Source organism: Sturnus vulgaris, chromosome W (assembly GCF_052056855.1).
Source record: "Sturnus vulgaris isolate bStuVul1 chromosome W, bStuVul1.hap1, whole genome shotgun sequence".
NCBI classification, from domain to species: domain Eukaryota; kingdom Metazoa; phylum Chordata; class Aves; order Passeriformes; family Sturnidae; genus Sturnus; species Sturnus vulgaris.
Window position 1 is genome coordinate 46,595,297 of NC_142282.1, and position 15,577 is coordinate 46,610,873.

Below are 15,577 nucleotides of genomic sequence, written 5' to 3' on the forward strand. Positions count from 1 at the left end.
TTTGAGCTAGTTGATCAGCTCCTATGCTGGTCGAATCCCAAAAATAGGAGTCACAGCAAAACGTGGGTGCTTTGTAGAAACCACACACGTGGAGCGCCAACTGTAAGGCTTTTTCTCGGCCCAAAACAGGGTCTTTCACCCTTCCTCCAGTCTAGCTCAAGTGTTAGGGTGAAATTCCCCTGGGCCCTAGCCACAGAGACGTAGTTAAGATATCAAAAGAGGCTCTTTCCCCTGATAAAGTTACAGGTTTATTTCTCGTGGGTAGTGAGTGAAAAGGGAAGGGAAAAGAGCGGGGGAAGAGAGAGAAAAGAGGGGGAAGAACAGGGTAAAAGCGTGGGGGGGGAAAAGAGAACGGGGGAAGAGAAAAAGCGCGGGGGAAGAGAGTGGGGGGAAAAAGAGAAGTGCGGGATAAGAGAGCGAGGTCAGCGGGTCCTGACCTTTTCTAGGGTCTGGAAAGGGGGGGCGGGGAGAAATTGGATCCCAGCCAGCTCTGTGTGGCCAGGAGGGGAGAGGGACCAAGATACAGGGCACAGCAGGGGTCACGGGATGTACCATTTACAATGTATCTAGGAAACGCAACACCCAGGCAGCTGCTGCCATGTGGGCACAAGCTCTGCTGCCCAGGAGGGTCCCATCGTGCAGGGGTTTGCAGATGGACACATAGCGGTCATAGCACATGATGGTCAGGAGGGCAAGCTCTGCACCAAAAACGAACAGAAAGGAAAAGATCTGTGCAGCACATCCTTCATAGGGGATGGTCCTGATGTCCCAGAGGGAATTGTGCATGGCTTTGGGGACAGTGGTGCAGATGGAGCCCACATCGCTGCGGGCCAGGTTGAGCAGGAAGAAGAACATGGGGGTGTGCAGGTGGTGGCCGCAGGCTACGGCGCTGATGATGAGGCCGTTGGCCAGGAGGGCAGCCAGGGAGATGACCAGGAAGAGTCAGAAGTGCAGGAGCTGCAGCTGCCGCGTGTCTGCCAATGCCAGCTGGAGGAAGTGGCTGATGGAGCTGCTGTTGGACATTTGCTGTGTCTTGGCATGGGAATCTGTAAAAAAAATAGTCATGGAATAGTTTGGTATGGAGAGGACTTTAAATATCCCAGCCCAGCTTGGTGGCACTTTCCACCCACTGCCTGCCCAGGGCTCTGCTGCCTGGAGCTGTCCCTGCCAGCAGCTGCTTCCCTGTGCCCAGGGCTGGACCCTGCCAGTGCTGCCAGAGCACAGCCCAGCCCTGGGGGCTCAGCTCTGCCCTGCAGACCCCTCCCAGCACAGGGCACTGCCCTGGGCCAGCTCTCCCTCAGCAGTCTGTGTTGGCAACGCCACAGCAGCCTGAGGAGGATGGAAAAGTGACACTGATGCTGCCTGTAAGGGACCCTGTGCTGATTTCTGTCACTGCCTGCTTTATTAAGATCTCAGAGAATTTTTTTTTATTTTTCTCAACCCAAACTGAGAGATTAATATCCATGTGCAATTTCCTTTCCAGGCAACCCAGAGCAGTAGATTTAAAAAGCAGGATTTTCCCTTCTAGACAGCCACTGACTTGCTGTGCTCCCTGTATAATCTACTTGGAAAAGTTCTGGAGTTAAATGTCATGCTGGGAGAAGCCCTGGACAATGCAGCATCCTCACTACACAAGGAGAACACTTCCAAGCCTTACCAGCTGTCTCCTTCCACCCAGACCTTGTCCCCCAGTGCTGGGAGCAGCTCGCAGGGCTGGCTGAGAGCTGTCCCTAGCAGGCAGCAGAGTCCCTGCCCCAGCACAGCGCCCTGGGCTGCAGGACCCTGCTCTGCACGACAGCCCTGGGCACCCCTGGCTGCTGTACACAAGAGATCATCAGAGAATGTACTCACAGAGTCTGCAGGCATTGGGATGTTCCAGCTTTTGGAGATCACTGCAGGAGCTGCAGCTGCATTGTCCTGCAGCCAGAGGCTTCCTGTATCAAGGGCTGGGAGTGATTGTGTCCCAGTCACTTCTGAGCATCTTCCTAGCCCTGACTGATTGAAGCTCTCTGTGCCTCCGTGCTGTGCCCGGGGTGGCTGCAGGCAGTGCCCCAGCCCTGCTGGGCTGTGCACAGGAGCTGCTCATCAAGGGAAATGTGTTTTTGAAGCTCTTCTTGGATTCCAGGAGTTGCCTCTGTGCCTGGAGCCCAGCCCAGCTCAGCAGCACAGACACAGCACAAGGACTTTAATGACTCTCTCAGGGTTTTGGTGCTGTTTGCATCAGATCAGACCCTCAAAGAGTGTTCAAAAAACTTCTCAAGAACTCAAAATTAAATTGAAACTCCAAAGTTTCTTGAAGTTTTAATGGTGCCCACTGAGGGTCACAACTCACTTGAAAGTGTCCCCAGGTTCCAGTTAGAGCAGAACACTGGAGGCACTGATGACAGGTGAGGACAAACAAGGGAAAGGTGTCTCTGATGCTGAGCACACCTGGATGTGTTTCAGGAATGCAAAGGGCCAAGGGCTGAGCCCCAGGCCCTGGCAAGGCAGATCCTGTCCCTCCCTCATTGCTCAGGGCTCTTCCCGGGCCACTGGGCTCTGGGCATGTGCAATGCCAAGGGCAGCACCATGGGGCGGCCCCTGCCAGACTGCAGAGCAGGGACAAGGAGGCAATGAGGCCCCAGCACAGCAAGGTTCACTTGTCCCCTGCTGGCCTCAGGCCCAGGGCCAGCCTGCATGGCCCAAGTGCTGCAGGAGTTGGCTCTGTCAGGGCCTTTCAGCTGCTGCCCATCCCTGTGGCCTCTGCAGCCCAGGCTGTCCTACGGTGTCCATGCCCTGTGCCTCTGTCCCTGCAGGCTGTCGTCATCCCCCGGCTGCCCCACCTCGCTGGCCCCTTCCTTTGCTGACAGCTCTGCGTCCTGCCTGCCTCTGCCTGGACACACAAAGCCTTGGGCTGCTCCAGACTCCTTCTGGTGGATGTCTGGCACCACACCTCTGCCCTAGGAATGAAATTTCTTTCTCCTTTTTTCCAGTCTGGACCTCCCTGGCTTTCCAGCTGGCATTAATTCTTTCTATTTCTGGCTGTTTTCCACTATGTCAAAAGGATCCACTGTCTCTGAAACCACTCTTTAAACACTGTCATGGCTCTCATCTCCTGTTCTCTCCACCCCAATGAGCACAGAGCTTCTTTGTCCCTATATAGTGGTCAGGTGCTTGTAGCCTCCAAACCCCACCTCAGGAGATCTTTGTGTCTTCTCTGAGGTGTTTGCAATTGAAAACATTCTGCTCATAGTCTAAGCAAATCACCAGAGGACAGGGTAAGCCACCCCTCTATGTCCTGGCTACTTTTTGTTTCGGAGCAATCTTTGGATATATGGAATTTGGGAGGCAAAATCCCAATTTTGGTCCTGGTCCCTGGACAAGAAGGCTGATTCTTTTCCATAGGAAGGAAAGAACAGAGCCCCAGTGTTTCAAAGGCAGAAGAGGAGAGAGGTGGCTCCTGGGAGGCCAAACCAGCCAGACCTGTTTGTCCTAGGAGCTTTTGTCATGGAGGAATCCTTGGATATATGGAATTTGGGGGGAGGAATCTTAATTTTGACCACAGACACCTTTAGAAAAAGGATGATTCTTTCCCATTACAAGGAGAGCACCGAGGCCCAGTGTTTGGAAAGCAGGTGAGAGGCAGCCCCCAAGAGACCAAGGGCAGCCAGACCTGTCTGTCCTGGTAGCTTTCACTTGGGAGGAATCCTTGGAGGTACGGAGTTTTGGAGGTGGAATTCCAATTTTGGCCATGGGCACCTGGTTGAGATGGATGTATTTTTCCTATAGAAAAGAAAAGCGTGAAGTCCAAGTGTTTTGGAACAAGATGAGAAGTGGCCACCCATGGGCGAAGCCAGACCTGTCTCTCCTGGCACCTTTCATCTATGGGCTAGCCATGGACATAGGACCTTTTGGAGGTGGAATCTCAATACTGGCCATGGGCATCTGGCCAGGAAGAAGTAAATTATTATTATTATTATTATTATTATTATTTTTATTTTTATTTTTATTTTCTTTTCATTAGGAAAGCACAGAGCCTCAGTGCTTCAAAGGCAGATGAGAACTGGCCCTGAGGAAGCCAAGGCCAGCCAGACTTGTCAGTCATGGCAGCTTTTGTCTGGGAGCAATCCTTGGCTATCAGGAATTCTGGAGGGAGATTCCCAGTTTTGGCCATGGGTGCCTGGTCAAGATGGATGTTTTTTTCCCATAAGAAAGAAAAGCACATGGTCCCAGTGTTTCAAAAGCAAATGAGAGGTGGCCCTTGGCTGGCCAGGCCAGACAGATCAATTAGTTAGTCTTGTTAGTCCTGGCAGATTTCATCTGGGAACAATCTTTGTATATTGGGAAATTTGGAGGAGGCATCCCAATTTTGGTCATGGACAGCTAGAGGAGAAGGACACTTCTCTCCCATAGGAAGGAAAGCCCAGAGCCCCAGTGCTTCAGGGGCAGGTGAGAGGCAGCCCTCGACATGCCAGGGTCAGCCAGACCTGCCAGAAATCACCAGGAGGCCCAGCCAGCCAGAACTCTAACATGTTCCCTTTGTTTCATGGGACCCCACAGTGTCACCACGTTCCCTTGGTTCCATGAGGCCCTGCAGTGTCACAATGTTCCCCTTGCTTCTGCAGTGTCACAATGGCCCTGTACTTCCATGAGGCCTCACAATGTCACAATGTTTTCATGGATCCACACAGCCCTGATGTGTCACAATGGCCCACTGGCTCCATGGGCCCTCACTGTGTCACAATGGCTCCTCTGTGACACTACAGGCTCCACAAGATAACCATGGACCCTTGGTTCCTCGAGGCCCTCAAATTCCACAATGGTCTCCTTGATTCCTTGAGGCACCAGAGTGTCACAATGGTCCCTTGATTCCATCAAACACCACAGTGTCACCATGGTGTCCACATTGTCACAACTGACCCATGGTTCCATGAAGTTCCACAGTGTCACCATGGTCGCAGGCTGGATGAGATCGATGTCCCAGGCACCTTGGGATGCTTGGAATGCCCATGTGGGGCCAGGGCCGGGTCAGGCCTTGGTTTGTGGTGGGACAGAGCCCCGCCCCCAGCCATGGCCTGGCACAGCTGCCAATCACACAGCAGGGGCAATGCTAACCCAGCTCTGATTGGCCGAGCTGTCAATCAATCACACATCAGGGCCATGCTACCCCAGCTCTGATTGGCCGAGCTGTCAATCAATCACACAGCAGGGCCATGCTACCCCAGCTCTGATTGGCTGAGCTGTCAATCAATCACACAATAGCAGCTGGTGCCTGCCCTGACTCTGATTGAGCAAACAACTGGAAGTCCCTCCTAAGGGGCAGGCTTATGAAGGCCCAGGGGGTTAAAACCCAGAGCACGAGGTCAGCCCACGGTCTGGATCCTGCCTTTTGCTGGGGTTGTCCTGTGAGCCACGTTGGAACCTGAGTCGTTGGTACCTATATGTGGATCTTTCCATACGTCTTCTGTTGTTCTCTATTTCTTTTTCTCCTAATCCTACTTAACTTAAATACTTTTGGCTAACTTAGTATCTTCAGGGTTAAAGGTTTTTCAGTTAAAAGGCCTTAGTCAAGGAAGTTAATGCTATGATATGAGTTTTATGTTGAATTGGATGTTGTATGAAATGTTTTGTCCGTGTTCCTTGATTGTCTATATTTTGCCAGCAAAATTTTGTGTCATTTTGACCTCTTAATTCAATTGGTTAGAGCTGGTATCACTGAGGTTGTGGGTTCAATCCCTGTGTGGGCCATTCACTTAGGAGTTGGACTGGATGATCCTTGTGGGTCCCTTCCTATCAAGAATCTTCTTAGCACCTGGCCATGTTGAGAATATCTGGCTGGGGTTTCTCCTGTGCATGAAACTCAAGTGAAGGAACCTTTGGTCACCCCCAGCATTTCAGTGTTCTGGGGTGTTACAGCCCTGCAGGCTCACCATGGCCTCGTTTCCATGAGGCCCTGCTGTGTCACACTGGCCCTTGGTTCCATGACTATCTGGAGTGTCACACAGATTGATGACATTTGTCCATGCTGCCCCTGCCATCCCACTGCCCCAGGAACAGCCCCGAGACCCCGTGAGGGACAGGCCCTGCTGGCCCAAGCCTGGGCTCAGGCCTTGGCCTTTCTGCTTCTTCCACCCAGCCCAGGCCTTGCTCAGCATTGCAGTTCCCTGCTCACAGCCTCGGGCTCCTGCAATCCTGCCCTCAAGGATCTGCTCTCACCAGTCCCTGGGGAGCCTTTGGCACTCCCTGCCCCCAGTGGGGCCACTGATGCTCCAAGGGACTTGGCGTTTTGCTTCTGACTCCTTGAGCAGCTTCTTCAACCTTCTCTCAGTGCCTGAGGGTCCTGGACTCAGTCCCAAATCCACAGAGGGTCTCATTAAAATACAGAATGCCCTCAGGAGCTCTTTGTCTTCCTTCAATTGCCGTCAAGTCTTCAGGGTAGTGCAGCTGTGTAACGTTGACTGGCACTGTGTCTGAGACAGAGACACAGTACTCTATGATCCATGTGACAAAAAGCCCTTTATTCTTCTGACTTCACCTTAAATACTTTTCTTCATGTTCCTGGGCAAGCACTTGTGATTGGCTGAAAGTTCAGGCTGCTCAGCTCTCTGACCAATAGCTCCTGCAGCTTAGCTGGGACTCACTGGTTCAAATCCTTGTATATCTCCAATTCTGTCCTATCTCTGTTCCTTGGAGGCCTGTCTATCAGGTCAGGCTGTTTCTCCCATATGTGGCCGAATTAACTGCCCAGTGCAAGCCAGCTTGCACTGTGACAATTCCCTGTTTCTTTTTTTATTAGTTTGAAGAAAAATTTGAAACACAAACATGCAGCTTGCTCTCTGTTATCTTACCTGCAAGGGCCCTTTGGCATGCGAGATGACATTGACAGCAGAAATTTAATTTGGATGGGGATTTTACTTAGCTTAATAAATTAGGCTTTCTTAGGTGGTGATGAGTTCCACATACCAAAAGCTGCAGCGCTTATGTTCAGGAGTGGTTGGGTGAATTTAGTACCTTCTGGTTTCACATATAACCGTTTAACTGCTACCATTTAACTGCTGAAAATAGGTATTGTGGAACAGCAGACTGAGAGCCTGGAGCTGCTCACTAATGCTCTACACATCCTTCTGGCTAAGTCCTGCAGCCTCTTTGAAGTCATGACTAGCATTTCCAGCTGTAGTCAAAGAGCAGCAGCTCTGTAGTGGGGCAATAGCATATATACCAACAGTCAGCTGGCCTCACTTCTGGCAGTCCATTTTTGCCTTCTCGATGTCATTTCTGAAGAAGTCCATTGGAGCAGTTTGGCTGCCAGTGGAGATTGATGCAGTACAAGAGCAACACGTTGTGCTCTGAAAGAGGGATGCATGTGCACAGGAGATTGAAGCAGCTATGGCTGGCTTCACTATCAGGGCCAAGAAGGACTTGGTCTCTGCTCAAGAGTGTAGATGCAGCATGACTTTGTTGGCCTTGAATTGCCGAGGAAACCCTGCTGCAGTACCAAGACTTAGGCACCTCTCTTCAGCTCCTGAAAGCAGAGCACTTCCACGTGGATTTGGAGTTGGTACAGCAGATCAAGGAGTCTCTCTTTGCAATTCTCTGGCACTCCACACAGGTGAAGGCCACATGGCTGCTCGTGGCTTGTCTTGCTCTAGTCTCATTTGATTGTGGGCAAACTAAAGGACTTGATCAGCTGGGGGGATAGAGTCAGGATAGTGTGTGTGCAGGGTAGGGGTTTGCACCCCAAATTACATCTTGTTTCTCTGTCTCTTTTGGCTCTTCTTTCCTGCTAACAGGATTTCCATGTTGGGCTCCAGACTTGAGGAGATGCTGTTCAGAGCAAGCTGAAACTCCCAAATGTGCCTGCTTCAGCCCTTGCATGTACAGGGTAACAGGGGAAGGTAAGTGCAGATGAAAAGCAGGTGAGCAGTTTTCTCCTGTGCTCACTGACATAGAAAAGAGTGAATGACAGACACTGATTATTTGCATCCTGTTTTGTGGCTTGAGGTAGCAATTGAAGTGACATAGTGGTGTAGGGAAAGCAGCAAAACGTCTGCTTGTATGCAGCTATGATCCAGAAAGCTCCAACATTGGCAGACTCAGTTATGGAAGTAGCTCTCCCTGGACTCTCTTGAGTTTCTTTGGATGGAGATGCTGAGACCATGACAGTGGGGTGTTGTGGGGCTCTAGGTGGTGGCTGGTGCTCCCAGCAGAGGCTCTGCTCTTATGCTCTCCTTCTCAACAAGTAAAACCTTAACATCCTGTGTGACTGCCCCAACACAGATGAAGGTGGCAAGGAGGCTGAAGATAAGGACTGTGATCCACAGTGGCAGGAAGACTATGATGATGACCTTGATGAAGACAATTTTATGATTGATAATGATTCAGATTGTGATTCTTAATTTAATGATAATGATAGCTATCGTAGCTACCGCTGGACATGTTCTGTCACCCAGCCTGCCACCTTGGACCTCTCCCTCTACTTTGTCTCAACCAGTTTGTGTTCATGTTTTTCCTCGAAGGCAAGGAGGAGCTCTCAGATGGAACAAAACATTTCCTCTGAGAGGTTTCTTGCTCAGTGACTCTTGAATATGCAGGAACATGCTCTGGGCAGCTGGTCTGTGTTACTGTGGCCACCTCTCTCAGAAAGGCATTTCCTTGCCTTTTTCCCTTGTTCTCCAGTTCTGCCTGTAGGTATTTGAGTTAGAAAGTCACAGCCCACCTGCACCGTGAGGACCACTTGCCACCTGTTCAAGGGCTACTCCTTGTGCTTGGTGTGCCCTCCCCAAGGGATGGGCACGGGGAGGGTGGCATGTGTCCCAACACAGGCCTGTCTAGCAATGGCCAGTGTCTAGAAATGCTGTAAGAAGATGCATTTACACTCAAGTTCAAGCCTCCCAGCTGGAGCTGGTGGGATGCTCTCCAGCCACAGATGGATGTGGTTCAGTTCCTCTGGTTAAGAGGGGCTGCATTTTTACCCTTTGTTGGAGTTTTCTTCTCTGTTAGGAAGCAGGAAGGGCTGCTGTAAATGACTCAAGGTTGCAGAATTGTTTAAATTTATAAATATATGCACACACGTATATTTTATATATATGCAGAGAATGTTCAGATAATACTGTATCTTTGCCAAAAAAAGAATGAACGCCCAGGAGTTTGAAAAACAAGTTCTATTTAAAAAAATAAACAGTTTTCTTCCAGCACAACCCTGCTTCTTGTCTGTGGGGAACAGGGGAGTGAACGGAGAGCAGGATATCCTCAAGTGAGGATGTGACCTGGATGTGCTAATCCCAGAAGTTATTTGTGAGATTAGTGTGGCTTTGGAATCCTCAGGCAGGCCACACAGTCTGCCATGCCAAGTGGCTTTTCCTTCCTGGGCAGTTCAGGGAACAGTGAGAGGGTGTGGGGAGGGCTGGGAAAGAGGGCAGGGCACCAGGCCATAGGAAGGGGTGGGGCTGCTGTTTCTGGGACCAGGAGCAAGGCAGGATGCCTGCATGTTGATGGAGGGGTAACATCTGCTGCCCAGAAAAAGGCATATGACCAACATCGAACTTGTCAGCTTCCATGTCAAAATGGGCTCTTGGAGGACATTGAGCTGTTTTCCCTGGGTAGTTTGATCAATTGCATGGAAGGGGAAAGGAGGAAGAATTTGGGCAGTGTTTGAGCCAAAATGCCATTTTGCCACTTGTGATTTCTTCCCAGCTTTTGCCGAGGGGTGACAGCTCCAGCCCTGCAAACCATGCCCTTTTGCACGGCACACTCAGACCTTGCTGGAAGCTCAGGGTTCTTGAAGGGACTGCTGCAGTTGGCAACAGGAGCTGCTGTTGAATTTTTCATGTTGCTTAACCCCCCATCCCAAATCCCACCAAGAGGAAGGACTGAAAAAGATTTCTGTGGAAGAAGGGAGGCCAAAAGCTTGGAAAAGGATGAAAGAAACATGCCGATGATGATAACAAGAAAAGTATTTATTTTTGGCAGCAAATGAACACCTGCCGCCCTCCAGCCCTCCCAGGTGGGCAGGCCCAGCGGTGCTGTTTCCATGGCATGAGGTGCTGGTAGCCTGGGGAGAGAAACCAGAAAGCCACGGTCAGTCACAGAATGCTCCTGTCCCACCAGGGTCTGTGCTTGGGCCAGGCTGCTGGCTGTGCCCAGAGCCCAAACCTCCCAACCCATTCTCTCATTTTTAGAGGAGAGCAGCAGGGCAGGCCACACTCCACCTCTTCTGCTTAAGCACGGCACAGCAACCTCCTCAGCAGCTGCAAGAGTGATATTCTCGTGTGCCCACTCTCATCTGCCCCTGTGCCACCTGTGCTGTGGAGCTGGGTACCCACCTCTGCAGACCTGCTGCCAGGAGAGGAACTGATCCCACACAAGATCCTCGTCCTTCTTGAAGGGGATGTCCCCGCACACCATGGCTGCCCCGGGTAGTGCCAGCACCTCCATGGAGTGCATCCAGTGCAATCTTCCTGGAAAAAACAATGAACAATTGCATGAAAGTCAATTCAAAATGAGACCTAGAAAGAAGAAAAACCACCAAAGGTTATCAATGTTTCACGGGCCTGGGGAGGGTCTGACCACTCCATGCAAGAATTAAACCTCTCCCCAGGTGGGGAAAAACCCCACCTTTCCTGCCTGTAAGTCCACCCCTTCCTCAAGGGCCTGAAAAGCAGACCAGCTGGGGCATGGCTTTGGAACCCACCCCCCTCTGCTGTCCCCCATCCTCATGGATGGATGCTTTTGTCAGGCAGGCCTCCCCCGCCCCAGCCCACACCAGGCTGGCTGGCAGAAGCTGTCGGCGAGGCCAGGAGCCGGCTCCCCTTCCACAACATCCGTCCCCTGTCCCGCCAAAAAGCAGCTGGGCAGGTGGCGCAAACATGAATATTCCCCATTGCTGCCGAGCGGGGAACCTCAGGCACGTGGCCAGGGCGAGCCCTGGCATGCCTGGGAGCACGAGCATCCCCCCACCCCTGCACCGGCTGGGGACTCATCTTGATTTCATCGGGGCACAGAGCCTGTCTTGTCCTCCAGGAAGGGGCCACAACCAAAGCCCATGGTCTTTGCCCCGCCAGCGGCCAGCTTGAGGATGGTGTTCTCCAGCTCCATGTCGCGCTCCAGAAGAATACGCCTGCTGTGCCTTGGCTTGCAGGGACATCACGATGCCATTGAGCTGCAGGGGGATGTTTCTCCTTTTCCAGTCTGTGGCAACTTCACTGCACTGTGCCACCACTTCTCCAATAAGACGGGGAGCCCTGAGCCGCTCCCTCCACAACTCGCTGGGGACCCGCGGAAACGTCTCCTCGGCTGCGCTCTCTGCTCCATGCCACGGCCATAGGGAAACGCTCTGGGGTTTGCTTTGAGCACCATGAGACACCAGCAGCTGGAACTTGCTGGGCTCCTGGATCCTACTGTGCAGAGGGATGGATCTCTGCTGTCTCCCGGGGCAGCTGTGGGTCCTGCAGCCAGGAATGCTCAAAAAGGTCTTCTAGGCATGGCCTGTCTGCAGGGTCCATGGATAAACACCACCTGATCAGGTGCTGGCACTCTGCAGAGAGAAACCAAAAACCCCTGGTCACCTCCTGTCCAGGCTCTCCCAGATTCCACAGTGCCCACACCACACTAGGAGTTCTCGGACCTGTACCCAAAGCTTCCCCATCCATCCTCTTTTGGAGCAGAGCAGCACACATGCCACCTCCTCCAGCTAAGCCCAGGAGATCAACCTCCTCCCTAGTTGCAAGAGCAGGACGCTTATGTGCCAGCTGCCATCTCCCAAGCCCGTTCTTGCTCCTGTGCCTTGAGAACATATCCCCACCTTGAGACACCCGGGGTGGCAAGAAGAACTGGCCCCGGACGATGTCCTCAGGGGTTTTGAAAGGAAGGTGCCTGCAGACCAGGTCATAGAGCAGGATGCCCAGGGACCAGATGGTGGCTGGTTGGCCATGGTAGCAGCCAAAGATGATCCACTCTGGCGGGTTGTACTCTGGCGTTCCTATGGGACACAGGCGCAGCTCATCAGGCCGATGCTGCTCCCTCCCTCCCTCCCAGCCAGCTCAAACACAGCCAGCCCCTGCCCCCGCCAAAAAACAACTTGGCTGCAGCCGGCTGAAGGATTCTCCCTCCCTCCCTCACTCCATCTTCCCCTGTGCCAGCAAAGGGGAGAACCTCCGCTGCCCAGCTGGGCCCTGGCTTTGGGCTCACCTGCCATCTGGGTGTAGAATGTGTCCTGGAGGAAGGTTCTGCAGCCAAAGTCAATGAGCTTCACCTCGCCGGTGGCCAGGTCAACGAGGATGTTCTCAGCCTTGATGTCGCGGTACAGGACGCCGCGGCTGGTGCAGTGCCGCACGGCCTGCAGCACCTGGTGGAACAGCCCCCGCGCCACGGGCTCTGGCAGGAACCCCCCCGCGTCCAGCAAGTGCCAGAGGTCCCGACAGCGCTCCGGACGCTCCATGACCAGCGCGAAGCCGTCGGGCAGCTCAAACAAGTCCAGGAGCCGCACGACGCCGCGGAAGCCAGGGCACGACACCATCCAGAGCAGCACCAGCTCCAGTGCCACCAGGGCGCCGTTGTGCTGCGGGGGGACCGCGATGCCGTCAGCGGGGCCGATGCTGCGCCGCGCCTTCGGCACCTCCTGCCCGGCACCACCGCAGCTCGCCATTGCCCGGCCCGGGACGCTGCTCGGCCCCCGCTCACTCCACGCTCGCTCCCCTCTCAGCGTCCCGGCTCCCACCCTGCCGGGCCTGGCCTTAGCCCCGCCCGGCACGCCCCGCCGGCTGCTCCCGCTGGCCCCGCTCACTCACCAGCCGCGCCCACTCCCAGATGCGATCCCGGCCCACTCGCTTGATGGCCACCTGCAAGCCAAGATAAGCGGCGGGCTGAGCTCGTCGCCCGCCGATCCCCCCCCTCCCGCCTCCGAGCTGGACCCGTCTCTTACTGGGGCGCCGTCGGCGAGCAGGGTCCCGGCGTAAACGCTGCCGCAGCCGCCCATCCCCAGCAGCGGGCCCTCCCGGTAGAGCTGCTCCAGGGGAGGCTTCTCCGCCCGTGCGGACGGCACCACGCTCTCGGCATTCTTCCCGGGGCACCCACTCGCCCCAGGCGCTGCTGCTTGCCGAGCCGCCCCGGGCTCCGGCGGCTCGGAGCCGGCGGCCGAGCTGACGGGCGGCGGGGCTCGCACCGGGGAAGCTGCCGGCGATGGGGCGGGAGACGGGCGGCTGCGGGGCGGCTCCGGGCGGAACCGCGGGAGGGGCCTCGTTCGGGGCCGGGGACGGGCCAGGGCCCGCGCCAGGCGGAGCCAAAAGGCGATGATGCTCCAGCACCACCACCAGCAGAGTGAGGAGCTCCTGCAGAGGCTCTTCAAAAGCCGCCGCAGCCAGTGCGGACAGAGATGGGCAGGGTCCCGGCTCGCCCTCAGGCGCCTTGCGCAGCGCGGCATGAGCCGGGCTGGGAGAGGCGGAACACGGACGGGACGGAACGGGAATAGAGGGAGTGTGAAAGGAAAAAGGGGACGGAGAGTGAATCGGAAGTCGAGCGGAAAACCGATCGAGAGAAGCGCTGCTGCTGCTGCCGCGGAGCCTCCGGAGCGCGCGGCCGTTCTTCCAACGCGAGCCCAACGGAGGAGCGGCCGCGCGCCCCGCGGAACCAAAGAAACAAACAAAGAAATAAAACACTAAGCTAATTCGTATTACAGAAATAACCAAATAAAGAAATGTAGGAATAAAGAAGATTGTTGGCGTGTGGCTTTCTTCTCTGGGTTAGATGAAGCATTTCGTGGAGAAGAATTGCCTCTTCTGACAGTTTTGCCAGTGTGGACAGGAGCAGAGCATTTAAATTTCAAGTAGAAAAGAGAAATCTTGTCAGTATTGTCATCTATCTTCACTCTGTTGAGACAGTTGCAGGCTGCCAAAAGACATTGTCTGCAATGTGGAATTTGGTCCCAAGTTTCTTTTTCTGCCAGAGGATGAGGAGGGGAGGTATCCCAGACTCATGGAGTCATGACATGGTTTGGCTGGGAAGGGACCTGAAAGATCACATCGCTGCAACCCCCTGCTGTGGCTGGGGACCCCTTGCTCTAGACCGGCTTGTCTGGAGCTCCATCCAGCCTGGCCTCGTACACTGTCAGGGATGGGGCATCCACAGCTTCTCTGGGCAACATGTTGCAGGAAAGTCTTTTTTCTGAATTTCTCTTCTAAACCTACTCTCTCTCTTTCAGTTTGGATCCATTCTCCCTTGTGTTCTCTCTGCCTGTCCTTATACAAAGTCCCTGTCCGGCTTTCTTGTAGGTTGCTGTCAGGTACTGGAAGGCCACAGTTCAGTAAAGCCTAAGCCTAAGCCTCAGTCTCTTTTCCGGGCTGAAGAAGCCCAGCTGTCTCAGGCTTTCCTTGCAGGAGAGCTGCTCCAGCCCTCGGAGCATCTCGCTGTCCCTCCTGGGCACCTGCTCCAGCACGTCCCTGTCCTTGCGGGCCGTGCTGGAGAGCCCAGCAGAGCCGTACGCGGCCCTGCAGGTGCAGCGACAGTGGCTGCAGGAGACACGGCCCTGACAGCCGCTGCAGGAGCCGGCAATTGGCGATTGGCTCCGCAGAGAGCCGGGGCCTTTCTGCCTGCCCTTCTCCCTGCCGGTGCCTTTCCCCACTGCTGGCCCACTGGCCCGCTCGGGGGAAATGCAGCCTGTGCCGCCCCTCAGAGCCGACCCTGCTCGCTGCCCCGGGGGCTCCCCGGCGCCATCTTGAGGGCCCCAGGCCTCGGCCTCACCATGCTCACCCGAAGGCTGTGCAACAGTGGATAAAAACACACAGGGCAAACAAAGTGCCCTGTGATTCCAAGGCTAATCTTTTGTCTACAGCATCACTTTGCTTTCAGAGTCTGGACGAGATGATAAAATCACCAGGAAAACGGAAGTGAACAGCTTCTGCTTTGGCAGTACCTCAAGGTTTTGAGGGATAAGGTTTATGGTGCCTACTCGCTCACAGGGACGCACAGAAAATGTTGAAATGGTAAAAATTGTCAAAACCCCTTAGTAATTGGAGGGAACATCTGAGGAAGTGGCAACTAGCATCTCAGAAACACGTGGCTTTTCCTTCTGTATTCTACCCTAGAGCTTCCTGGGCAGGGGCAATTCTTTCGACTGCATCAGCATGGCCATGGCTAGAAAGGGCAACGAGCAGATGAATTTAGCTTCTGCTGCCAGCCCCTGAAATCCCAGTTCTCATTTGTGTGCGCTGGGGATTGTGCTTCAGACTCTGAACTTGCACAGCTGCTCCTTGGGTGCTGCTGGCACATGGGCACAGCGGTACTGCAGCAGCCGTCCTGCACACGGGGATGGCACTGGAGCCTCCCCTAGGCCACCAAGGACGGGACGAGGGAATGCATTCCCAATATGGTGCTGTACCCTGGAGCTGTGGGGGATCCTCTGGTCTCTTTGATGGGCGAGGGAGCAAGGCAAAGGGAATCAAGATGAGACAGGGATCAAACAGCCCCATACCAGGCAGTGTTTTCTCCTACCAGAGCTCCTCTGAGTTTCACAAGCCAGTGCAGCCTGTGGAGCACATGAGACCTGGGAATGAGAGAAGGGCTGGCTGGGAAGGGTCAGATAAAGCCCATGGGGGCATTTCTCTTT

The 15,577-nt window shown here is 54.2% G+C and overlaps 1 protein-coding gene across 1 annotated transcript; it reads right to left on the reverse strand.

Annotated features, from left to right (window-relative positions):
• Positions 1-9,914: 9,914 nt before the first annotated feature.
• Positions 9,915-13,396, reverse strand: LOC148220254 (serine/threonine-protein kinase pim-1-like). Its single transcript, XM_088155760.1, has 7 exons — positions 13,380-13,396; positions 12,899-13,175; positions 12,765-12,815; positions 12,166-12,535; positions 11,780-11,956; positions 10,302-11,512; positions 9,915-10,030 (listed from the first exon to the last, which is right to left on the reverse strand). The coding sequence occupies exons 1-6, from the start codon at positions 13,394-13,396 to the stop codon at positions 11,373-11,375; spliced, it is 1,032 nt and encodes a 343-aa protein (XP_088011886.1). The 3' UTR covers positions 9,915-10,030; positions 10,302-11,372.
• Between the last annotated feature and the right edge of the window lie 2,181 nt (positions 13,397-15,577).